Raw genomic sequence first — 26,097 nt, forward strand, 5'->3', positions numbered from 1 at the left:
TTTTCGGAAATGTGCCGTTCTCTCCCTTGCCTTACCTTCCCATATCTCCCTTCATCTCTTTCTCTCTATGTTTTGCTGTTCTTCATTCAACATTTTTTTCCTCTCACACTAAATTACCAATCTCATTTTCACTAGTTTCTTATGTATATTTACTTCAAGGTAATAAGTCCGGGGTCATTTGGGATCATTTATGTACGAATGAGGACACTTGGTGTTAACCTATGGAAACATGGGCTGCCATGTGTGAGTTCCCTTATTTTTTAACTGGAGCCATGTGGTCTTAATACTTCCTGATCATCCATCAGCTATGCTGCCATACAGGGTACATACACTGACACATGCAAACTCAATTTGTACAGTACTGCACACGGTGGTGTGTGTGGTCCACTTTAAAAAAAAAAAAGTGGACCAACATCTCTGTCTCATATTAAGTGAGACAGACCTCTATTTGCAAAAAGTTTGTGATACATTTACTTAGGGCCCCGGAACCAGACACCCCCCCCCAAAAAAAAACTTTCCCCCAAGAACACTTCTGCATTTTGCTTCCTCTTCTAAATACTGTGTTTGTTGGTTTAGGCCGCTTGTCCTTTTCTGGGTTTTATCTGAGCCTCTATTTAGTGAGTTTTTAGATATTTCTAGCGATATTGTTAGTCAAATTACAGCGCTCTTCCCTGACTTAGGGGGAAACCCAGTGAAACGTAGCTCATCGTGAAGTTATCAAAGCATTCTTACGTGGCGCTTTTATGCCTTGCTTTATAGTTCTCTCTACTATTTTCCCTTCACGTAGCAGCACTCTGTACCGTCAGTTTAGGCTGTCAACAGCTTTGACATTTCACCTCTTTTCTTTCCACTGGCACTGATCATGGATAGGTCAGTGTTTTTACTTTATGAGCAGATTCTTACAAATATCAACGTCTTTTTTTAAAAAAATTTTTTTTTATTGTTACTGGCACACCTGGAGATGATGTCTAGACACCACAGCCAGATGGGTTTGTTGTTTTGTCTTGATGCATGCTCAGTAACCCAGGTAAGGAAATCCCAGAAAGTTTAATCAGTGCATCTGAACACAACGTTTAGTGGGAGAAAGGTTTCATCACTCACCTATAAGTAACTATTTCCCAATCCTCTGTGAATCGTACACATGGCCATCATAACTCTAGTTATTCCATTCCCTACCAACACGGGGATCACCAGCTCGAATCCTCATGTTACCTCCGGCTTGGCCGGGCATCTCTACAGACACAATTGGCCGTGTCTGCGGGTGGGAAGTCGGATGTGAGTATGTATCCTGGTCGCTGCACTAGTGCCTCCTCTGGTCGGTCGGGGCGTCTGTTCCGGGGGGAGGGGGAACTGGGGGGAATAGCGTGATCCTCCCACACGCTCCATCTCCCTGGTGAAACTCCTCACTGTCAGGTGAAAAGAAGTGGCTGGCAACTCCACATGTATCGGAGGAGGCAAGTTGTAGTCTGCAGCCCTCCCTGGATCGGCAGAGGGAGTGGAGCAGCAACCAGGATGGCTCGGAGAGCGGGATGATTGGCCAGGTACAATTGGGGAAGAAAAAGGCGGCGGGGGGGAATAGTTAATGGTCACGGCAGCTTGTATATGAAACTGATCGTTGGTTTCCGTTGTTATGCCACTGTATTGTTTATAAGGGTGGGGATACCTGCAGTCAGTTGAAACTGAAGAGGTCACTCAAAATAAATAATAAAAGACAATAAAATAAATAGATAAATAAATAAATAATTAAATTGTACTTGACTTAGATGAGTGATGAAACATTTCTGTCAATAAACGTTGTGTCCAGATGAACTGATTAAACTTTCTGGGGATTTGTTGGATTGTGTGGGTGCTGGCGCTGGACCCCACGCATGGAGCTTATCCCTTTATCCTGGGATTCTCCTCAAGCAAAGGGCACATCTGCCATGGAGAAAGGGACTCAGGGGAAGGCGGGAGGGTTGGGTGGCTGTAGGGACAAATGAATGGCTGGTTAGAGGCCTCAGGGCTTCAACACAGATTCCCTGCATAGGGGCCTCAGTCTGGGCTCTGGGCTCAGCGTTAACATTCTGGGTCCCAAAATTTTCCGCAAAGTTTCCTTTTGTTTGAAAAGAAAAGTTACAAACGTAAGAAAGAAAAAGGAAAAACCCAGAAGAATACTGTCTCTGAAGTAAAGCTTCCGTACAAGTTCTTTTTCTAATTCAAATCATCAAGTATCGAAACATTTGAAAATATTTTTGTGAGGAGAAGTGGAAAATCCTTTGAACAATGTTCCTATGATAGTGTTAAACACTTCTAGCCATATTCACACAGAATTAGTATCACCCGGAGACGTCTAGTAATTTGTGATAATTGTGGAGCTCGTCTGGGATCTTAATCCCGTACGAATCGGCCATGTCCGTAATTTGTAAAGCAAAAATTCCTGCACAAATTACCTACCATATTTCAGCAAACACAGAGGTCATCTGATCATATTAGTCCGGTGCAAATCAGCATCTCAGAAATTTCTTTTCTTTTTTTTTGCAATTTTTTTTTGTTTTCTCCATGCCTTTTTTTCTACCTCTTTCCCAGTTGACACTTGTAGAGGCTGCGGTGGAAATATAAATGAAAGTTTTGACAGCGTTCTGGGTGCAAATCCAGGTTCAACAGGTTCAGATTGTGCACCATCTCATCAAATTGCCTTTGGTAACGTGGTTCACACCACACAGCAATTAAACTGAGTGTGTATTTGTATGTCCAATGCCTGTTTTTCTTCTTAGCAGCCATTGTTCTTGTTGTTTAAGACCACAGAACTATATAAGATGTTCAACACGTGGTTGCAGAGTAAAATAGTGTACAGGGTGGCAATGTCATATCCGGCGGATGATGTCGGTAAGTACGAGTAAAATACAGACTTCGCTTATCCCATGTGAATGTGCCACACGAAACACAGATGTGTGTGTGTGTGTGGGGGGGTAATTTCTAAATCACACAAGACCCCCAGGTTATACTAGTCCCATGTGAATAGGGCTTTAGATAACGGTTTTGGATTCCCAAGAGGCCTATTAGATGCGCCCAAAGTCAATTCAAAACCTTTGTTCTAAGGCATTTGCTAACATAGGCTTTTCTGTTTGTTGTAGGGGGCTTTTCATCTCTATTCATGACCGCGGCCACATCTCTACCCTGCTCCAGAGCTGGCCAGAAAAGGACATCCGAGTATGTTATTCCTCCACCAGAGGCCTCACACCCCACACGCTCTCCAACAGTGGCACAAAAGCAGCTGTTATAGGGGTTGTGTTTGATGTTATTAATATCAACGTAGTAAGTCTGGGCAGAGCGTTTGGCATCGGCCCTTCACCAGTATTAAGTGTATTTCACAAAACACAAGACTATTCATGATGGAACCACCAAGCTCTTACATAGGGTTAATAATGTGCAAGTCATGATCTAGTCATATTCAGCATGACGAAAGCCACCAGATATTCCTGGCATGTCAGTTATACTAGCCACTTACATTGTATTAGCCACCTGTTCATTGCTGTCAACAGAATAGCATTACCTCAGCGCTGTCATGCTGCCTTTCATAGACGGGGAGCTCTTATCATAAACTCGCCAAATATGCCTTACTTACAGCAGTTCAATACAGAGAGGGCATATGAGAGCCAGAAAATGAGGCCGATATTAGCTGAAAAGCCATTAACAGCTTTTACATTAGACCCTACACATAACAGATTCTGATGAAACCTGTGAAATAAAGGTTAAATTAAATGTTAAATTTCTTCATTACACAATAAAAAGTTAAAAATAAACCTGGTTAGAGTGGAAAGTAGAACCAACTCACCGAAAGGTTGATGGATTGCAAGGGGGAACAAGCCTGTAAAAACTATGTGCCAAAGTCATCTGCGTCACAGCAATCACGGAAAATAGAACATTGGTAACATTTGGGATCAAACACTTCTGCTGATGATATTAAGTGTTACACAATCAATTTGTTCTACATTGTGAAATCCACCCAAGGGAACGTATTTACTGCTTAATGAGTAAAGTGGGTAATGAATGGAAAGCCAGGCTTTCAGCGGAGGAGGAAGAATGTATGGTGACTGGCAAAGCAGACTTTTTTGGGTGAGATATATTATTTTGAGACATGGAGGCAGAGCTGCAGAGCCACTTCATTTATTTTTTTACTGAAATCAAACCTATTTGGAGAAATATTATTATGTCATTATCGTCACTGTGCCTTGGTTTTTTTTAACCTACACAGCAGTATCTCAAACTGTCTTTGCCATACTATACACAAGCATAACATTTAAGCTGATGACATATGTATGTGGACTGGTTACTGTCCATTATGACTGACATCTGTGATTGCCGACAGGCCGTGTGTGTGACAGATGGAGAGAGGATCCTGGGGCTAGGAGACCTAGGCTGCTACGGCATGGGCATCCCTGTGGGCAAGCTGGCCCTCTACACAGCCTGCGGAGGCATGCCGCCACAGCAGTGTCTGCCTGTCATGCTGGATGTGGGCACTGACAATGCGGTGAGTCTAGATACCTGACCGATTAGCTACAGATTACAAGGAATATCATAACAGTGACCTCTAACTAGCAGTCACCTAAGCACATAAAAATCCTTTAACATTAGCAGAGGGAAGATTCACTTTTTGCTTGCCCACCTGCACAAGAAGTTCAGCTTATAAAGTTAGCTAGAAAACAGCATATTTGAGGTTGTAGGTATCAGGGTCTCTTTCAAGGACATTATACTGTAGCAGGGTGGATGCTTGCTTGTCATTGGGCTTCATTTGGGACCTTCAAGTTGAAGGATGGTCTATATTTCAACCTACTGGCCCAAACTCTTAATATTTTCTACCTGCTGTGGCGCATGATCTGCTTGCAGAGAAACCCTCTTAACACTTAATAGCCAGGTAAGCCATGGTCCTAGGTACCCTAAAAAGTCCAAGAAAAAAAAATTTGTTTCACCTCACAACCCTTTACATACGCGAGTCCAGCCTCTCCACTCATAGATGCCAGCTAGGAAAGTACTAGAATGAACAAGCAAGGTCTGCACACTAAATTGGTAATTACTAAATTGATCGAAACATGCTGAATAAAATAGCTTTTGGGAGCAATTTAGTGTACAGACCTTATGCCTTCATTATTGTTTTGCTATTTTAGTCATGCACCTTAATATTTTTTGGATGTGCTTCCTCTTCTAAATCTAGGAAAGTACCTCATAAGCTCTCCTGCTAGCCAGTGGCTTACCAACCAACTGAGCCTTTGTTATCTCCCCTTAACCCCAGTGTTTCTATTCTCCATGGTAATGCCATAGACATGTTACATCTTCCACAACCGAAATATGTCTTCTGTTCTGGGCAGGGTGGCACATGTTGCTGTGGTCTTATGCCACACTAGACTAATAATAATCTGTGTACACTACTATATATAGAACTCTGTGTATTCTCTACATGTCACCCTTCCATAACCAAGGGCGTGATAAACCCAGCTGTCCGCCAAATGAAACCTCTCAGAGGCCACCCTTCCTCTATTTTCCCAGGACTGAGCTCTGGTGTTAAGATTAGTCAGCAACTGTACATGAATTTGAATCCAAGGAAACGTCTGAATGACTTAAAGGGGGTGAGAGATGGTGCTGTGATGCATGGATGAGTTTGAGAAGGAAATTGTCCAAGAAATAAAGGTAACTTATTAAAAGATCCAAACTTCTTGGCTGGAAAAGAGAAAACAGAGGAAACCGACCAACAGCGTTGAGGAGCTTCACTGGGAGAAAGGCTGAAGGAAAGTGAACTCTGACAGAGAACAGGAGAAAAAAAATCATCAAGTCCAGGGTCACCAAAAAGTCACCATGACCAAGTCTTATAATGTCATGTTGGATGTTCTCTGTGTCTTTGAGACTTCTCTCAACACCTCTTTCTGATGGCAACTAGCGTAATTCTTACTTAATGAAATCACCCAGGGCCACAGCAGAAATCCCCTAAATTTGTTATAAAAGACACATAAGGGCCTTCTGAGATGCCCATAAACGATATTGTCTTTGCTACATTAGTCCAGCTGGTGGCATTGGAGCTGGTGTTACAGAGAGTTATATGGTTTCTCGTGCTGCCAGGCCCTCCTTCTCAGTTCTCTCCCCTTATAGTTCTTTAAAGTTAGGATAAATTAATAAAGTAAATAAAGTATCTCAAAATCTCTCATCATCAGCCGCTTCTCCGGGGTGGGGTTGAGGTGGCAGCAAGCTAAGTAGGGCACTCCAGACATCCCTTTCAATGCCCTCCAGCTCCTACTGGGGGATCCCAAGGCATTCCCAGGCCAGACTGGACATGTAATCCCTCCAGCGAGTTCTGGGTCTACCCTGGGGTCTCCTCCCAGTTTGTCCTCCTGGACTAGTATGCGATGCCAGAAGTCGGCATGCCCTGGTCCCTGCCTTTGCCTGCTTCCCGACCTGCAATGCTCATCCCCGTGGGTGGTGGGTCCATGGGGTGGTGGCTCCATGTTGCTTTATTGGGCTGGGCCCGACTGGGCCCCATGGGCCAAGGCCCGGCCACCAGACGCTCAAGGCAAGCTCCCTTCCCAGGTCTCCCTTCCCAGGTCTTCCGAGGGGGTGATATCTCAAATCAAAAAAAAGGAAAAATCAAAAAGTTCTACCTTTTGACCTCTCTCCATATCTCATGTTGTTCAAGATCCCCACATTCAGTCTAACACCCTGGCACAGGGTGATTGGACCGGCTGCAGAGCTCCTCTGTCAAGAACAGATGCAGATATGAAATCAAGCATTCTTGAATGTATGACAACAATTCTGGACTTTTCAAAGGGCATCACAACACAACTTTAGCAAGCTGTCTCAGAGTCTTTGATCCATAGTTGCGTCCTAAGTCGAGAGGGGAGAACGAGAACATCTTTACACCTGCTGCCTCCCGGAAGGAGAAATAAAACTCTCCCGTATTCATGAGCAGGAATGTGTGTGTGTGTGTGTGTGTGTGTGTGTGTGTGTGTGTGTGTGTGTGTGTGTGTGTGTGTGTGTGTGTGTGTGTGTGTGTGTCACATGGAATCTAAACTGATAAATAATCAGTCAGTGTCCAAGCACTGTTTGACAGATCTTGATGGAGACATGTTTTCCCCACTTTTTCTAACCTAGATGAGATACGTTACAGTCATGGAAAATGTTTGCACATATGCATTATAGAGCTACTGGAGTGCAGAGTATGAAAGATTTTATAAGCCACAGCAACACCCAGACAACTCTCGCAGGAGCTGTAATGTTTTAGCATTTAGCATTGCCAGGCATTGTCCCTGCTGGAAGAGATTACCTTAAATTCAAGGGAAATTTTTTTGACCTAAACATTACGCTCTTTGCATGAACTCCCAGCAAGAAGCTTATCAGCATCATAACACATATGCACAAAGACAGGTAAACACACACACACACACACACACACACACACACACACACACACACACACACACACACACACACACACACACACACACACACACACACACAAGAAAGTTCGTGCAGCTATCCTTATTAGGACATTGCATTGACTTCCATTCATTCATTGTGGAGAGCCTAACCCAAACTGTAACCTAACCTGAATTCACACTTTACCCCTAACCTTAACCAGGACGTCAGAAATGACGTTTGCCTCACTAGGACCAGGCTTTGGTCCCAATGAGGATTAGTGGTCCCAACAAGGTTAGTGTTTATACTGGAAAAGGTCTCCAAAGGGTAACAAAAACACATGCACACACACACACACACGCACACACACTCGCTCTCTCTCTCTCTCTCTCTCTCTCGCTCTCTTGCTCTCTCGCTCTCTTGCTCTCTGATTGGCTAAATGTTTGAAAGAGTGAGGCTGTTTTCTGGTTATGCAACCTAAAAGAAGTAACTATACCAGGTTCTCACTGTAGCTATTTGGCTATGTCAGGCTCTTCCATTTTTCTATTATTTTAAATAGCTGACAAACTAAATGATATGTGGGGTAAATGGATGGGGTAAATGGACTGGTTGTTTCTGTCTCAAGCCAGTTGCAGTTTCCTTGCAGCCTTGTGAAGGACGGGCTGCTCTGGTGCCGGCACTAAGCTGCCTCACTCTGCAGCTCAGACTGGAAGGATTTGATGGGACCAGATTGAGGTGGAGGAAGTAGTAGCTCACTAATTATTTAAATTGCTACCATTAAAAGATTATATTTGTCCTAGAGTATTTGGTATTGCTCAAGGAAGAGAGAGAAAAAGAGGGAAAAATAGACCAAAACGGACAGAGAAAAGTAGTCAGGTAGGCGTACAGATAGGGAGAAGGCCATGAAAGGAAAGCCCTTATGCAGTCAGCCCAGAAAAACTGGAGCCATGGAGTTTAGGATTTCAGTCAAAACAAATCACGCAGCAATGCCAGAAACTATTTGTCTGCTCTTGAGACAATATCATTTTCAGATAAATATACAGTAATTTAAAAAAATAGAAGTCTGCCTGCATAAAAATGCGTAGACGGAAAAAAATGCACACTTGATGTTGAACTGTATTTCTGGGTAATAGCATGTTGAATAAGGGATATAAAGGCTATCGCAGAATGGTAAAAGTTGTGGATATGCGGCTGCGATATTAACTAAACAGTTCACACAAACATACAGCATGCGTCTTCTGAAATGGTTGTGGGATTAAGAAGTAGAAATCCCCCTCAGGTTAACACTATCATAAACACAGCAGAGTAAAAATATCATACAGCACCAATTCATACAACGTTATCAAACCTTTAAACTCAGTTCTCTTTTCTAAACACACTCGGATGTGTAGGAAGCCATGGAAAGATCGTACCTCTGAGAAATTTATGTTCAGCTTCAGGTGTTTAAGGAGCTGTATTCTGCCAAGATATGTGGTGACTGTATAATCTCTAATGTAAACCAGTGGTAAATCTCTGTCTATTATACAAACTGATACATTCTGCCAAGATACGCATACACACGTTGCTGTATATACACACACACATGCACACATACATACACAAACCTTTTTCTTCATATTGTTTTTCCAAAACAGTCTAAATTGGCAGTTTATGATTCAGTTTTGAATAATCGGTGTCATCCAATTATGTGAAAAGTCACTGGGCTCTATCCGACTTTGTCTCCCTGTGCCTGATCTCACCTGGTATAACCTCATAACCTCAACACACATGCACACAGGTGTATACACACACACACACAAGCACAGGCAGATATTGAAATCAGAGTCGATGATGTCATCTAGGACAATGCACTGTTTGTGAGAGTGTGTATTTGTTTGTACGTGGGTGCTTTCATGGGTCCAAAGTGGGGATGTCATTTACCTCAGACAGGTCTTTGGCAATCTCTTGCCCATTTTCTGGCTCTGGTTTCCACTCGTTTGCTTTGATATTTTCAGGAGTTCTCATGTTAAAAATCTACTTTAACAGAACAGGAATGGCGTACTTGACTTTTCCTCACCGGCAGAACAGCATTGTGAAGCCGTCGGGTGAAGCTTTACAATATTTTTCGAACCTCAACCCAAATCATTGTCAAAACGATTACAAGTGGCCGGTGAAAATCAGAGTACAATGCCCCTTACAAACTCTAACTGTAAAGCCACACACAAGGACTAATCCCCTGTGAAAGACAAGGGGCTGTGCGACACAAAGGACAGCTTAGCCAGTCAACAGTGGATCATCTCAGTCAGAGACAACACATGTCAGCAGCTCAACACTTCTTTGCAATTGCAACAATATCAGCCTGCATGAAACTCCCACACGGCTACTTACAACTATCTGAATCGCTCACAATTCACCTTGGTTCATGCTTACATTTGTTTCCTCAGGTCACAATGAGATGAAATCACCAGCTATATAGGACACCGGAGTCATTTTACCCCCTTTTATCTGCACAAAGTTGTCATTTGTCGATTGTTTTTTTTTTTTTTTGTGCTTTTTCTCCCCAATTTTACTTGGCCAATTACCCTATTTTCCGAGCCGTCCCGGTCGCTGATCTGCCCCCTCTGCCGATCTGGGGAGGGCTGCAGACTACCACATGCTTCCTCCGATACATGTGGAGTCGCCAGCCGCTTCTTTTCACCTGACAGTGAGGAGTTTCACCAGGGGGATGGAGCGTGTGGGAGGATCACACCACCACCCCTCCCCCCACCCAGTTCCCCCTCCCCCCCGAGCGGGCACCCCAACCAACCAGAGGAGGGCTAGTGCAGCGACCAGGACACGTACCCACATCTGGCTTCCCACCCGCAGACACGGCCAATTGTGTCTGTAGGCACGCCCGACAAAGTCGGGGGTAACGTGGGGATTCAAACCGCTGATCCCTGTGTTGGTAGGCAATGGAACAGATCGCTGTGCTACCCAGATGCCCCGTCATTTGTCGATTATGGTGTGCCTAGAAATTCTTGCACATACACACACATACACACACACACACACACACACACAATGTTGCCCTCTTTATGTGCGTCTCCTTAATCCTGTGTTTTCTTTTCATGGAAAAGGCATCAAATTCATAATTACATCTCTTTGCATGTGTGGACGGGCATCAAGAGAAACATCCAGTAGTTGAATCTCCACCTCCCTCCCCCGCCTTATAAAAATCTAAATGTGCGTATCCACACTGCAATATCGTGGCATGTGGTTGCATCTTCGGCTGTTCAGATCCAAAAACACTCTTTCCTTTCCCCAAAACTCTGTGACTGCAGAAACGGTGGTTGGAGTTGATTCGCATTAGAACATCAATCAAATGGACCACCCACCCCTTATTAAATCCCACCCCAACGGCCTCTTTCATTCAGAAATGCGTCACATAGGGGAAGCTCACAGTGCCCCGAATGCCATGTTATGTGTTCTTTAATTAGTCACAATTCAATTACGGACATCTTAAGTCAAAATATTGAATAGTGAATATTGTGAATATTTTGATCGCTATCTATCTTCACTTCACATTTTGCAAAGTCAAACAAATGATAAATATCAAGATTCACAGTTTTGTTTGGCATCATTACTTTACTGTTATCTCTGAATAGAATGAGCTAATCAAAATTACAATGCAAGTTAAAAACAAGACATAGAAATATAATTGTAATAGTGTTCGTGTTTTTATAATCACGCTGCTGTTGTGGTTGCTTGTGAGCCCCTACTTGTCAGTACTATCTGAGAGGGAAGAAAATACACAAGCAAAGTGTGCCATTGAGCCCTGCTGACAGAGGCCCAACCAAACCACCCAACAACAATAGACCTGAACATTTTGTGTTGTGTTACCCACATTACTGGCTTCAAAACATTTGACTTTGTTTGCTTTAGACGGTGTGTGATGACAGCTGTAATACAAACAGGCATGAAGCGTAGATAGTTCATCAGTGAGATAGTTGCAAGACACGAGAAAGCCTCTGTAGATCTTTACACTGTTAAAATCTATATGTCAGGGGCGTCCGGGTAGCATAGCGGTCTACTCCGTTGCCTACCAACATGGGGATCACCAGTTCGGAGGTAACACAGGGGTGTTACCTCCAGCTTGATCTGGCATCCCTACAGACACAATTGGCCGTGTCTGTGCATGGGAAGCCGGATGTAGGTGGGTATGTGTCCTGGTTGCTTCACTAGTGCCTCCTCTGGTTGGTTGGGGTGCCTGTTCGGGGGGGGGGGTAGGAACTGGGGGGAATGGTGTGATCCCCCCACACGCTACATCCCCCTTGCGAAAGTCCTCACTGTCAGGTGAAAAGAAGCAGCTGGTATGTATCTACATGTATCGGAGGAGGCATGTGGTAGTTTGCAGACCTCCCCAGCTTGGCAGAGGGGGTGGAGCAGCGACCAGGACAGCTTGGAAGAGTGGGGTAATTGGATGAGTACAATTGGGGGGGGGAATCCCCCCCCCCAAAAAATCCATATGTCATTTGCATACTGTTTAAACTCCTTCAGACCAGCCCCCAATAGGGGCAGCACAGTGGCCCAGTGGTTAGCACTGTTGCCTCACAACAAGAAGGTCCGGGGTTCGAACCCCAGGCCGTCCCAGGTCCTTTCTGTGTGGAGTTTGCATGTTCTCCCCGTGTCTGCGTGGGTTTCCTCGGGGTGCTCTGTTTTCCTCCCACTATCAAAAAGACATGCATGTTAGGGTTAATACTCCTGTCTGTGTCCCTGAGCAAGGCAATGGAAAGAAGAACTGGAGTTGGTCCCCGGGTGCTGCAGCTGCCCACTGCTGCTATACAATAGCATGGGTTAAATGTAGAGAACAAATTCATTGTAAAAATACAATGACAAAATAAAGTTGCTTTTTTTCTTCTTCTTCTTGTACTTAAGTCATGCCCGGTATTTTATAATGATAACTGGCATAGAGGTAGCATTTCCCATTGCCATGCAGAACAATATCTGTTGATGAGATCAAATTAGGGAGCCATCTAGAGATTTACTTTTCAACAACGCATAGCTACAGAGGTCATAATGGAATAATGAGTGTCTCCAGCTGTAATAGTCATGTCCAGTTTTTGTCTGGCTCATGCACGCTGGCCATTGTCCTTTCCTTGTGTGAGGCTCAAGTTGAAGTATCGGTCACACGTTGCCCCGTTTGCACTGAGCACATACGTAGTTCTGAACTCTGTTAAGTGACTTCACATTTTCAAACAAGGGAAAAATGAAGCCAGTGCTCTTGAAACGTATTTCATGTGGACATACCCCAAGGGGGAGGGTAATGCAAAGCATTTGTGGTTACTGTGGGAAGATAAACGACAAACTCGGAAATTTAAAGAAGTCTTCTCTGACTTCCAGGTCTTTGAACCAGTCATCTTTTAGTCCAATGTTACAGCGGTAACTATATCCAAAATAAAAAGTTCAACAAACAGAGTTGTAGCAAAGTCCTTGTAAAAAAAGTGAAGTCAAAATGACCTCAAAATCAATGAAAAACACACCGATTGATTTTCAAGATAGAGCAGCTATGTCAGACTCGCACATGATGTCAAAGCTCTGATGAAGTATGTGTGTGAACACCAAACATGAACGTCTGTAAACAATCTTCCACTGATAGGGGCTGTCTACTTCCCCCTAATCCTTCACTCTCTTATTTTGTCACACACACACACACACACACACACACACACACACACACACACACACACACAACCTTTATTGGTAACTGCCGCTCCCCTTCATCCTTAATACAGAAGTGCCAAGGTTAAAGGTCACTGATGCTCCCCTTTCATCTCACCCAGTGCTTTACTGTGAATCAGATGAGGAGAGTCCCCCCACCTTGAAGTCTGCTGAGATGAGAGGGTTGCAGCATGGGAGGCTTATGAGCACAGGTTGTGCAAATAAAGTAGTCTTAGTTTTCAGCATAACTTCATATCGCCATTGGTTGGAGCCCAACCAATGTGTGTGTGTGTGTGTGTGTGTGTGTGTGTGTGTGTGTGTGTGTGTGTGTGTTGGGGGAGGGGGTCCTGTGACAGACTGGCGGCCTGTCCAAGGTGTCTCCCTGCCTGCCACCCAATGACTGCTGGGATAGGCTCCAGCATCCCCGCGATCCTGAGCAGGATAAGCGGTTCAGATAATGGATGGATGGTTGGAGCCCCTCTAATAGCTGTTTGAACTCATTTACATCCATCTCAATGTCTTGAACAACTTGTCACAGAGGCCTCTCTGGCTCTGCACACCTGTATCCCACCATGCAGTCTGCCTTGCCAGTGGAGTTACTCAATTCCCTTTTTCTTATCGCCTGTTTAATCTGGTTGTAAACAAAACAACTTTTTTTTCTTTCTTTTTTATAACGGGCCAGTTTGGAAGACGGCAAGAGAGTCTAACTCGGTGCCCCAGAAATTTCAATGAACGCTTGGCATTAAATAAAGCCGGGTGTGTTACTTGGTCCCTGAGCTCTAAGCGTTCAACAATAGATGAGGGTATGTTTTACAGTAACATTCAAAAGAAGTATCCGAACGGCATTTCAGCCGTCTCTTCAGCATGGTCTACCATGTCTGCATCCCAGTCCTCCTAGCCAGAGCGAGCCTGATCAAGTTTAGCCAGAGCTAACACATGAAACCTCGGAGAGGGTGCGAGCTAGGGTGATACAATCCAGTGGTATTTCAGTTAGGGAGGAACTCTAGGATTCAGACATTCTTTCTCACCGAAGCAAAAAACTATTGAACGGTGCCAGCGGGGAAATGTCTTTTCGAGTGGCTTAACTGTAAGAAGAGAAGAGAGCAAAATATGTCATTATTAAAGGTTGTTTAGCGTGACCAAAGATGACGTAACATTTTCATCTGCTACAGTAATGATCCCTCCTCTGAGGTGTATCAGAATGATTCATTATACAAGAGTTGGTATTTGGGTTTGGTTTGCTTGGAGATGTATCTATTGATTGTGTCTGACATGAGAGAGTTAGTAGATTGAAATGCACATGGTTCACATTACTTCAGAAAGGTAATTTGGATTTAGTGCAACAAAGATCCAGGTGTGTGTGTGTGTGTGTGTGTGTGTGTGTGTGTGTGTGTGTGTGTGTGTGTGTGTGTGTGTGTGGAGAAAGACAGTGTGTATTGTGTGGGTTAGTGTGCTTGTGTGCAGGTGTGTGAGTTTATGCAGACATTTGTGCATATGATTATCTAGCACAATACTCTCACCTCTCCCCTAAAATGTTTCCATTCAATGAATGTCAACACTGGTTACAACCCACAGCAGTGATTATTGAAATCCATACATTTCCAGAGCTTCTTTTTTTATATGACTATATAAGACTCCCCCCCACCCCCTTTTTCTTCCCAATTGTATCCAGCCAATTACCCCACTCTTCCGAGCCTTCCTGGTCACTGCTCCACCCCCTCTGCCAATCCGGGGAGGGCTGCAGACTACCACATGCCTCCTCTGATATATGTTGAGTCACCAGCCGCTTCTTTTCACCTGACAGTGGGGAGTTTCGCCAGGGAGACATAGCATGTGGGAGGATCATGCTATTCCCCCCAGTTCCCCCTCCCCCCCAAACAGGTGCCCCCGACTGACCAGGTGCAGTGACCAGGACACATACCTACATCCGACTTCCCACCCACAGACACGGCCAATTGTGTCTGTAGAGACGCCCGACCAAGCCGGAGGTAACACGGGGGATTCGAACCGGTGATCCCCGTGTTGGTAGGCAACAGAATAGACCACCATGCTACCCGGATGCCTGAAATCCATAATTTCCAGAGCTACTTTTTTGATATTGCTGCAAGAAAGTACAACAATCAAAGAAGGCTAAATCAGTTCATCTGGACACATTTATTGACAGATATGTTCCATCCACTGGATTATTTAGCATGCATAAAGACAAAGTAAAAGTTTCACTGGTGGGCGTTTTTAAGAGATACGTTAAAGGCTGGTGTACATACACACACACACACACACACACACACACACACACACACACACACACACACACACACACACACACACACACACACACACACACACACACACACACACACACACACAACTTAATCTTGGAGAAAATTACCTCTTAAATTATTTCACCTATTCTCTGTTAATGAGTAGAAGTCAAAGAAGAGAACAATAGCAAAATTTAAAAAAATAAATAAAAAAAGTTTCCTTTGCTTAATATTCATTATTTAAGCATTCTTTGTAATGTCTTCTCTACTCTTCTAGTATTTCTCAGCCCCTGTTATTATATGTGGTGCTAATGCATCCTGGAGAAATGGTTCAAGCTTCATTTTCTCTCTCCCTTTGGGCCTCTTCCCCTTAGTTTCACCCTCTTTATCTCTTTTGTAGGAGCTGCTGAAGGACCCTCTCTACATCGGGCTGAGGCATAAGAGAGTACGAGGCCAGGCCTATGACGATCTGCTGGATGAGTTTATGAAGGCTGTGTCAGACAGGTATGATGTGCATGATTGCACTAGTCCTTGAGCACACAACTTCACTTTTTTTTAATACATATATGTAACAACAGCATGAAACTCTTATGTTAAACTGTTTAGATCCGTTAATGTGTTTTTAATGACACTGATATAGACTAATTACACTCTGAGGACTCTGCGGTGAATATTTACAGCATGAATTCATGATTCATTGGCTTCCTGGCGTAAACTCTGCATTACTGCATCAAAGAACAAAATTACAGATATATATGTCAGATTAGACCACACGAATCCAAAAGGGAGCAATGTATTTTCATGCTGAAAATATGCTTGGTGATGCAGCCAAAGCCTTGCATCTAAAAATGGTTTGTGACATTTTGGGGTCTGGAACTCTCTTAAGTCTCCAGTGATTCACTTTTACCTTTCTAACAACTTAGTTTGGTTGCTATGCAGCGCTAGTTAAGGCTTGTACATGCTGGTATTGTATTAGCTATTTGGCAACATTACCTCACAGACGTCTTTCATTAGAAGACATCGGGGGAGTATTGGAAATTGATGATTTCACTGGCATGATTTTTTTCTAAGCAGATGTCCTTGGGTGCAGTTAACTAGCGAGCGATAGACCATTTAGCTCATATGTCATCTACTAAGGACACCAGTAGGAATGTGATGGTGGTCTTACCCCCTGAGTTTGTGGGAAGAGTTGTGCCGTCGGCGTCGGCTCCAGTATTCCCAATCCAAGGGAAATGTCTGGCCACACTGTAAGCATAGATTCAGATAGATATACAGTGATGCACTGTACATAAAAACACACAGAGATGCACATAAGAAGTCTCTCTCTCACACACACACACACACACACACACACACACACACACACACACACACACGTGTAGAGAGGGAGGGAAAAAGGAAGAGACATGATTACAGATGAAAAAATGGCGAGATGAGGAAAACAGAATTGTGTTGTAGTCATGCCAACCTAATTCCTGTCGCCAGTAATTTCAACAATGGATTGAGATGGAAATTGGTTTGGGTTGGTGTAACTAAGACTCATAGCAAGGCATGTAACTGTTTAGTGTTTTAGGTCGTTTTCCATCTGATTTATATCTGCTTTCATCTTTTCGTTCCTCTCTTCTCTGAGCTTTAATCCGGTGACACTGTGGGCTCCCCAAGGTCTTGCATGCACATGGCACCGTCTTTGATAAGACATCTGTGTGTGTACATGTGCACATATGTCATCATCTGCCTGTGCCTGTGTAAATGCGGATATGTCTTTTGTGTCCCTGTGCCCCTTCTTGAGGCCACCCCAGCCACAGACACATGGACCTGGTTAAGCCCTTCCCTAGCTCAGAGAGACCAGAGTCCGGAGAGACAAGCTCGGGTCTGGTTCCCCTCCAGCTGGCAGCAGGACGCCGTGACTCCCTAATAACTGGGTGGCTTCTGCACAACAAGGAACTGCAATACTTTTCCCTGATGGAACCGGATTGGGCGGAAAATGAATAATTACAGGGTTCGAGATTGAATGAAGGATTACAGTCCTACAGTTTTTATAAATAATATTTGTGTTTAGTTTTCTAAGAAACTAGGGAAAATGCAGCTAATCTGGAGCCATTTGTTGCACAGATCCTCTCATAATGTAACCGATCCACCCACTTGTAATAAACAAAACTCGGGAGGCCGTCTTCATCTGCCGTTTCGTCTCTTAGTGAAGCAAGAATGGACAGTAACAAGGCCAAATATTTGGTTTCAAGCAAAACCTACGTACTTCCAATACAGGCTAAGCTACTGTTTAACAATTTATAGGCTTCCTCTGTTGCTTTTATCTTCAGCTTGAAATCAGATTTAGCCCGGAAACGTTTCTCTCATACTTCTTAAAAACACTTTAAACAGGGGACCAAAAGTGGAGTAAACTTCTTGAGCTGATCGATTGTCAATATTACTATCACTGCAAGTAACATCCCGATGAGTGTGCCCTCTTCTAATGCCAAGCAAAAGTAGTCTGCTGCCATTTATTATGCTCTTTTTTCCATAATGCCCACATTCATATTTATACATTTAAGCAAATTCATATATGGGAGCTATAAAACTCCCCCGAAACCCCATGGTTGTCCAACCTTGGGGGTCATCCCAGGTCATCCTCTGTGTGGAGTTTGCATGTTCTCCCCGTGTCTGCATGGGTTTCCTCCGGGTGCTCTGCTTTCCTCCCACAGTCCAAAGACATGTAGATCAGGTGACTCGGCCATACTAAATTGTCCCTAGGTGTGAATGTGTGTGTGTCGGCCCTTTGATAGTCTGGTGGCCTGTCCAGGGTGTTTCCCCGCTTGTTTCCCAATATCTGCTGGGATAGGCTCCAGCATCCTGCGACCCTAAGTTGGATAAGCGGTTTGGATGGATGGATGGATGAAGCTATAAAACTACCTTCTTCTACTGGTTTGTCATTGAGCAAACCAGTAGAAAAAGCAGTTAAAGAATGAATCAGTTTTTTGCAGCCTGGGTCCTGAGTCTTATTTTCATGGTTTTTGTCTTGGTGCATATCCGTTATGATATCCTTTTACTCACTGGCTTCATTTTGGAGATTATAGATATGGCACCACCTTTGGACTCTTTAAGCCACATTTACACAGCAAGTCTTGCTGCCTGGTTGGGATTTCTTGTTGAAAGTCGATCTTTTTGTCTATGGTATTTACACTATATGACCTGTATTTGGCCTTTGTGTATACATGGTCATGCATCTTATGTGACACGCACACAACAACACGTGATGTTGGCATAGCAACGTATTCAACAAGCATGGAGCCAAGTGAGATTATGTGTGTTACTCTCATGCAGTGTCCTGCGCTTCAAAATCAGGACTCGCATCCAGAGGTTTTTGACTGAGCGATGGCAGAGAAGGGCTGTTGGATATAGGTCTTTAGGATTTGCGGCAGCAATTTCCGCCACCTCCGCTGAGAGAAGTGTTTGGCTGCAAAGCAGGAGTCTGGAGTGGTGGCAGTGGCGTCTGCAGATTTTTATTTTATAATTCGCATGAGATTGGACCAGTGCAAATATCCATCTTTTCCCCTGTCAAACGCACCCTCACTGCCCCCCCCTCCCCACACACACACACATGCACACACACACACACACCGGATGGATGGGCACACTTACACAAACCATAAATCCTCAAGCAAATTTTTTTAAGGATGAAAAAAATATAAATTCAAATCAGGCTGTGTTTCCATTAGGTGGTTTTAAAGCAAATACATTATCTTTAAATGTTCAGGAAGCAATATAATTGCAAAAGAAAGAGTGAACGTTTTCCAATACTACATTACCCAACAACAGTGTATGGAGATTGAACACTACATAATGAGACAAAACTTGAATCTATGAATTAAGTACTAAACAATTACTATGAACCAACAATATAGAATATGCTTTCATATTTGGGCAACATGGTGGCCCAGTGGTTAGTGCTGCCGCCTCACAGCAAGAAGGTCCTGGGTTTGAACCCCAGGGTTGTCCAACCTGGGGGATCATCCCAGTTCATCCTCTGTGTGGAGTTTGCATGTACTCCCCGTGTCTGCGGGGGTTTTCTCCGGGTGCTCTGGTTTCCCCCCACCATCAAAAATACATGCATGTTGGGGTTAATACTCCTGTCTGTGCCCCTGACTGAGGCACCGGAAAGAAGAACTGGAGTTGGTCCCCGGAAGCTGCACAGCAGCTGCACACTGCTCCTCAATACACAGCTAGAATGGGTTAAATGCAGAGCAGAATTTCCCCACGGGGGAAATTATGATAAAGTATATCAAAATCAAAAAAAAATCAAAATATTTTAAGACAGGGACACACAGACAATCTAGTGAGTTAATATACTCACAGCATGTGCTTGCACATGGCTCTATGAGCGGTTGGACTGTGTTGTGCATTTGTTTAATGACTACCAAAGGTCGGAAAACTGTAAGGGACACTTTATTTTGTTTGTACAGTCATTGTTCCCGTCACCTTTCCACTTCTTTTTGCCAGCTAATTCCCATCAGGAAGTTGAGGCGAGGCGAGTATGATGGCAACAAGTCGTTTCTAAGGGCAAAAACCCAACCTGAATTCAGGGTGGATCTTGGCGATCATAATTGTATGAGAATTTAGTACCACACATGAAGAAAGCCTTTATCCGATGTCAACAAATTAGACACAATGCATATCTACAATGTTTTTCCGTTGTTTACACTCGGAAAAATTAAATCTGATCCGTGTCAGATGTGTGGAAAAGAATCGTAATCCGGTCAGATCACTGTGGTAGTGTAAATTTAGCCTTGGGAGCGTGAGAACACGTGCAACGGACTTGTTTTAACAGGTTCAGTGTAATCCAGTTAGCTAAACCACAAGTGGAAACTAAAGAGCAAGTTAAACATTTTTAACCCATAATATCCAATATTGTCAATGGTCGACTGCATTCCGGCTCGTCCTTCCAGTAGGTAGTAGTACTTATCAAATCGCTACTCAGCCAGTACAACTGAGAAATTATAGATAATTGGAAGTCATGTACAAGGTCTAACTGAGGCACTAGAGTTTTTTTGTCATTGATGAAAGGACAGGTTGAAGGCTCATGTTCAGACACCGTTATTAAGCTTTGTCTAGCAGTGGCCCCGTGTTCAAAATCTCAGAAATGAAGCCGGTGAGTTAAATTATACCAGACCAATATGCACAATGGCCCCAAACTACAAAATGAAGGCCCAGGTTATAAAAAACAAAAACAAAAAACAAAACAAAAACAGAATTACCCTTTAAGGGGTTGGTGTATTCCAAGAAAGGGACAAAAGTGTTAGTTTTGATGGTGGTAAGAGCAGGTTTTTTTCCCCCCCTAGTTGGTCTAACTGTTCAAAGCAATGACTCTGACCATGCAACCTCACTATCTTTCAGGTTATCGAATGACCTCTGCCCTCATAAAACAGCCCCATATTTTCCTCCATCAATATTAATAAGTGCAGGGTGTCCGGGTGACGCGGTGGTCTATTCAGTTGTCTACCAACATGGGGATCGCTGGTTTCAAATCCCTGTGTTCCCGCCGGCGTGGTCGGGTATCCCTACAGACACAACTGCCCATGTCTACTGTTGGGAACCGGATGTGAGTATGTGTCCTGGTTGCTGCACTAGCACCTCCTCTGGTCAGTTGGGGGCGCCTGTTCGAGGGGGAGGGGGAACTGGGGGGAATAATGTGAGCGCTTTGGATGCCTAGATAAAGCTCTATATGAATGTAATCCATTATTATTATTATTCTCCCACGTGCTACGTCCCCCTGGTGAAACTCCTCACTGTCAGGTGAAAAGAAGTGGCTGGCGATGCCACATGTACCAGAGGAGGCATGTGGTAGTCTGCAGCCCTCCTCGGATCGGCAGAGGGGGTGGAGCAGCGACTGGGATGGCTCGGAAGAGTGGGGTAATTGGACGGGTACAACTGGGGAGAAAAAGGGGGGAAAATCCACAAAATAAATAAATAAATAAATTGTGCTGAAAATAAAAATATATAGTTTACAGTACTCTTTCTGTCAATTTTCACTGTTTAGTTCTTGGTTTGGCCTTTTGGTTCTGAGAGAATTAGGAACGGGACAGGCAAACGGATGGATGAGCAGATAAAGCCGTCTTTAATGATGCAAGGAGATTTGAGAAATAATGTGTGCTGAGAGATGCTGGCTCTCCTGAGAGACAGCAGCAAGGGGCTGGGGTTTTATTAAGAGGGACAAGGCCTTGGCCCCAGAGCTCCATAGGGACTGGAGGAACAGGCGTTTCAGTGTGTGTATTAACACAAATATATATGCATGCAGGTTCAACAGCTGTGTTTAGACAGAGCGCCCTTGTCTGTGACCTGGTGTGCGGTGGTCCTCAGTGGCTCCTGTGAATGAACTCTGGTTAAAAAGAACGGCTTCATGCCTTCTCCTCTGCCTCTAGTAGCTCCCTCAGTGGCGGAGGGAGAAGACGCTTCCATAAAGATGCCAAAAACTGGTTCGGATATTGACTGGCCTATGATGAAACCAGATTAGGTTTCGTGAAGGAGCTGGGTCTCTCTCTCTCTCTTATCCCACACGGAGACCCAGACGAAACAGAGCAAGTCTGAGTAATCCTCCATATGGGCAAGCGCCTGTCATCTCACATCTCACATTCCTGTTCACAGTATCAGAAGTAACGTCACAAGCATTTATAATCACTGTATGAGGGAAGCTGAGCAGTAAAAATCATTCACATGCCCCTCACATCAAAAAGCATTGCGCTAAAGTACTTTTCCAGGTTGGCAAGCTATTGCAGCGGTATTATTGAGATGAGGTATAAATCATGGGAGAACAAAGGAGCCCTGTATTGTGCGGGTGTTGTCTCTCAGATGGCTTAAACGGTTGGAGGAAAAGGTGTGCTATCGGTTACATCTTCACTCCATGTCTGATTGTTTCCCATCTTCTGGAAGTCTACTGTATGGGGATACAGTAGATAATGACAGGACCTGCTTTGGAATGATTAGATTTATTAACATCAGGAGAGCGAGTCAGTGAGGGAGTGACTGACTGACTGGCTGCCTTATGGACTGACTAACAGAATGAAGGACCGCCTAATTAGTCAAGCTTTAATTCTTTGGGGAACATAAAATTCAGCGAACAAAGAACAATTCCGTAACTTTAGATGAGCAAGACCTCCCTGCTTTCCCATTGCAGTCCTCCTCTTCACCGGCCCACACAGAGCCTCTCGGATATTTTGTGTCCCACAATTATATGCTGTCATCACCCCAATTTTTATTTTTGCTGTCAAATCAAGTGTGTAAGGGTTCTGGTCCCATGGCTTGTGAAAACAATGAGGCATCATGGCAGAGTCCAATGGTTTTACAGTATGTATGACCTTCATTAGCAGGTGCAGCGATGCAATTTCCACCCTGTCCTCTCATCCCAGTGACGGACAGAGTGTTTTCCTAGCCAGGCCCTCCCCGTCCTGGAGCTGTCAGGTTAGACACGCTGCTGTTGACAAAGCGTTGGACCAGGGAGAAGGAAGGTGGTCTCTGCCAAATCAAAGACCGCATGGACGGATAGTTTCTTTTTCCGTAAAAGCCATTGTGTCCTCTCCACCATAACTCAGAATTCTCGTCCCACTGAGGCCTGATTTACAGCTGGAGAAAGGCCGTCCTCTCAGCACCTTTTACTCCCTATCCATCTCTTTCTGTCTCACTCACTATTCTTTACCCTTTGTCTCGCATTCTCTCTTTCTAGCTGTTTCTGTTTGTCTTTCTGTTGAAATCGTTCTCTCTCTTTCTCTGACCAGGGCAGTCCAGGCTACGTACAAAGGCAAATCCAGCCCTTTTGTCTGGGGGTGGGTGGGGGGTACAGCTGGTAAAGAGGTGCATTGTGGGATTTTAGGTTCCATTCAGAAGGTCATCTAGGAAAGACAACAGAGAACAGATACAAGCAGAGCGGGGAACATGAACACAAACGGCCTCCACAGAGGAGCTTTAGTCTTGTCCTCTCTCTCTCTCTCTCTCTCTCTCTCTCTCTCTCTCTCTCTCTCTCTCTCTCTCTCTCTCTCTCTCTCTCTCTCTCTCTCTCTCTCTCCTTCTCTCTCAATTTCAATTCAGTTCAATTCAATTCAATTCAATTCAATAATGCTTTATTGGCACAACTGCATTCATTACAATGTTGCCAAAGCAGGTGACAGTGAACTGGGTTAATAAGAGTATTAACACTCTCTCTCTCTCTCTCTCCCTCCCCCCCTCGCTCCCTTGCCCTCTCACCCTCTCACTCACCCTCATTCTCAATATCTCTCGCTCTCCCTCTCACCCTCGCCCTCTTTCTCAACCTCGCTCTCACCCACTCTCTCTCTCTCACACACACCAACACAAACCCACATACATTGTTAGAAACACACCCCCTATCTTTATTGGCCATGGCAGTGGACCAGTACTTTGGTTCCGAGATGGAAAGATGTTCCAGTCTTTCCTCGCCCCCCACTTCCCCCAGCATAGCCACAAATAACGTACTCCAGTTTATGGTCAGTGGATGCCCATAACTATGCATGTGTTCACGACTCATTCTCCTATCCTCGTCAAGAGTTTCTGACCATTCTAAAACTCTCATTATCATTGAAATTGTGTTCAGATCAGACTGAATACCTACCAACGTCATTCTGTATGCAGTTCTTCACCAAAAAAGGTAAAAATAAATGTTCACGAATTACTTCTGTAATAGCATACTGTTGTTATCTCTCATCATCCGCAGCTCATATTCTGCATCTCCTTGCTGGATGGTGAGTTCACTTGACTGTCCTCTGCTTCAGACCACAGGGCCACTAGGTGCCGCCTCCAAATCTCCACCTTTGGATTGAGGACACGGGCGACTCAGTTCTGCCTGAACTGAGCTGACCTCTCTGGGAGCGAGGCACACACCAAACCACACCATACAAGAGGGCGCTGTGCCGGCGGCAGGCAGGGCAACATCCATCCTCGCCTGTCGCCCGTCTCCCAACGCTCGACACAATGAAAATTTTATGGTTCCCCTCTTGGTTTCATTATTCTTCGTCGTCACAGCCTCGCTCATGCTTTAGTGCTTCTCCCTGCCTGATAGAAAACACATTTCTCCCTCCAACGCAACTGCTGTGTTGGCTGCAAGCAGGCAGTCACTGCATGAGGTATCCGCTGTCTAACAGTGTGGCAGAAGAGGGCTAAAACGCACGAGGCGGTCGACAACATGGCATTCGCTCATTACGACATACAACTTTTATATTCTCTGAACTCGGTTCTCTCTTTGCATTCTCCGCTTCTTTATGGCCTTCTTCCGTCTTCTCCTGCTCTACTGCTTGATGTTTTTGCCACAGAAGACTCAAGCAATACCGCAGCCATGCTTACAACTGGGAAACAAATTTAGTGATTTGTAGAATAAGATGTAAGAGTCTGAAGGAGGACTCTTTTCCACATGCTGGATGGACTGGCACATGATGGAAAGACTGCGAAGAGCGAAAGGGAAAGAGAGACAGAGAGAACGCTGAAGGAAAGCAAAAAAACAAAACAATACTCAAACAAAAAAAGGGACAACCAGCAACCTACACTGAGGAAAAAAAAATATGTGAGAGGATTTCAAAACACCTGTCCTCGTCATCTCTACCGCTTGGCCATATGATTGACAGTCCTTTGGCTGCTGGGGTTCTTTGGACTAGTTACTGTGTTTGCTTGGCCTGTCCCCAATTTCCTCCTCCACTAGGCGATTGAAACTCAATTCCTGGTGTTTTCATTAGAGGCTCAAGTCAACCTCACCCTCTCCTCCTATTGTTTCTATGCAAGACTGGTCTTTGACTTAAGAAAGGTTCGACAGCTCATTTGAATCGATTCCCAGACATTTATAGCAGCTGAGGAGCCTCCTGAACAAAAGTAGTTATTGTACTGTAGAAAACCCTGTCAGTAGGCCACACTGATAATGCGTCAGTACCTTCCCATAGAAATAGATTGATATTTTGTAAGCGAACTATTGTTTCTTGACCAACTTGTCAGCAGACTGTACCGTTACTTCATATAGCTGAAAAGAGAGAAACATGTGATGGCTCTAAGTCACTGGTTCTGGGGAAGGAGCCCAGTTGCAGCAGTCGCCCATGTTAAGACTAACAAACAGACTCGTAATGCTGCACTTATCTCATTGTGCGATGTTTTCACAGAGGGTTATTGGCACGGACTCCTGTGTTGCAGTGTCGACCGAATGGGATAGGTGGTCTGAGGACCAGGCTGTAAAAGAAAACACCACTGGTTTACTGGGAGACTGGGTGGGCCGTGTGTTCATTTCCATCGAGTTCAGGGACTGAATGTTTCTGCTTGGTGGAGGTTTGACCTACTGCAGTGAAAGGCATCATCAGCTGCTGTGTCATAAAGTGGGCAACAGGTGTCGGCTTTTCAAATGAAACTTTTAAGAAAGAATAAAACATCCAGTGGTTTAAATTCAAGTCTGGTTTATTTCTTCCCCTGGGAGGGAATGTGACTGAATCAGATGGCTTCTTGTCATGATCAAGTATGCTCTAAAGGTGCCGAATGTGCACAGAAAGGGAACATTGTTGCCCATTTCAGCTCTCCTGCTATGCTCCTTAAAATAGTAGGAGAGTGCCACCCTCAGGACTGATTTCTCAGCTCGATTTTCTTGCAGGCATCTGGCTCGGAGAGGGCTTTGGGAGCAGAGCTGTGTGTGTTTGTTTGTTTGTGTGCATGCATAATGGCTTATTTGTGTGTGTCCGTCTCCATGTTCACAAACTGGATTGAATTGCTCATCGTCTTTGAATTTTAAGTTTCCGTCATCATCTCTATTTCA

The 26,097-nt window shown here is 44.4% G+C and overlaps 1 protein-coding gene across 1 annotated transcript in view; it reads left to right on the forward strand.

The window, feature by feature from the left end:
* me1 (malic enzyme 1, NADP(+)-dependent, cytosolic) overlaps positions 1–26,097 on the forward strand; it is a 117,213-nt gene that overhangs the window by 80,301 nt on the left and 10,815 nt on the right. Inside the window, exons 4-6 of the mRNA XM_056286138.1 lie at positions 3,114–3,189; positions 4,349–4,510; positions 15,718–15,821. Of these exons, the coding sequence (XP_056142113.1) occupies positions 3,114–3,189; positions 4,349–4,510; positions 15,718–15,821 (342 nt within the window). The remainder of the gene's footprint in view (positions 1–3,113; positions 3,190–4,348; positions 4,511–15,717; positions 15,822–26,097) is intronic.

The sequence above is a fragment of the Lampris incognitus genome, chromosome 9 (genome assembly GCF_029633865.1).
Source record: "Lampris incognitus isolate fLamInc1 chromosome 9, fLamInc1.hap2, whole genome shotgun sequence".
Lineage (NCBI taxonomy): Eukaryota > Metazoa > Chordata > Actinopteri > Lampriformes > Lampridae > Lampris > Lampris incognitus.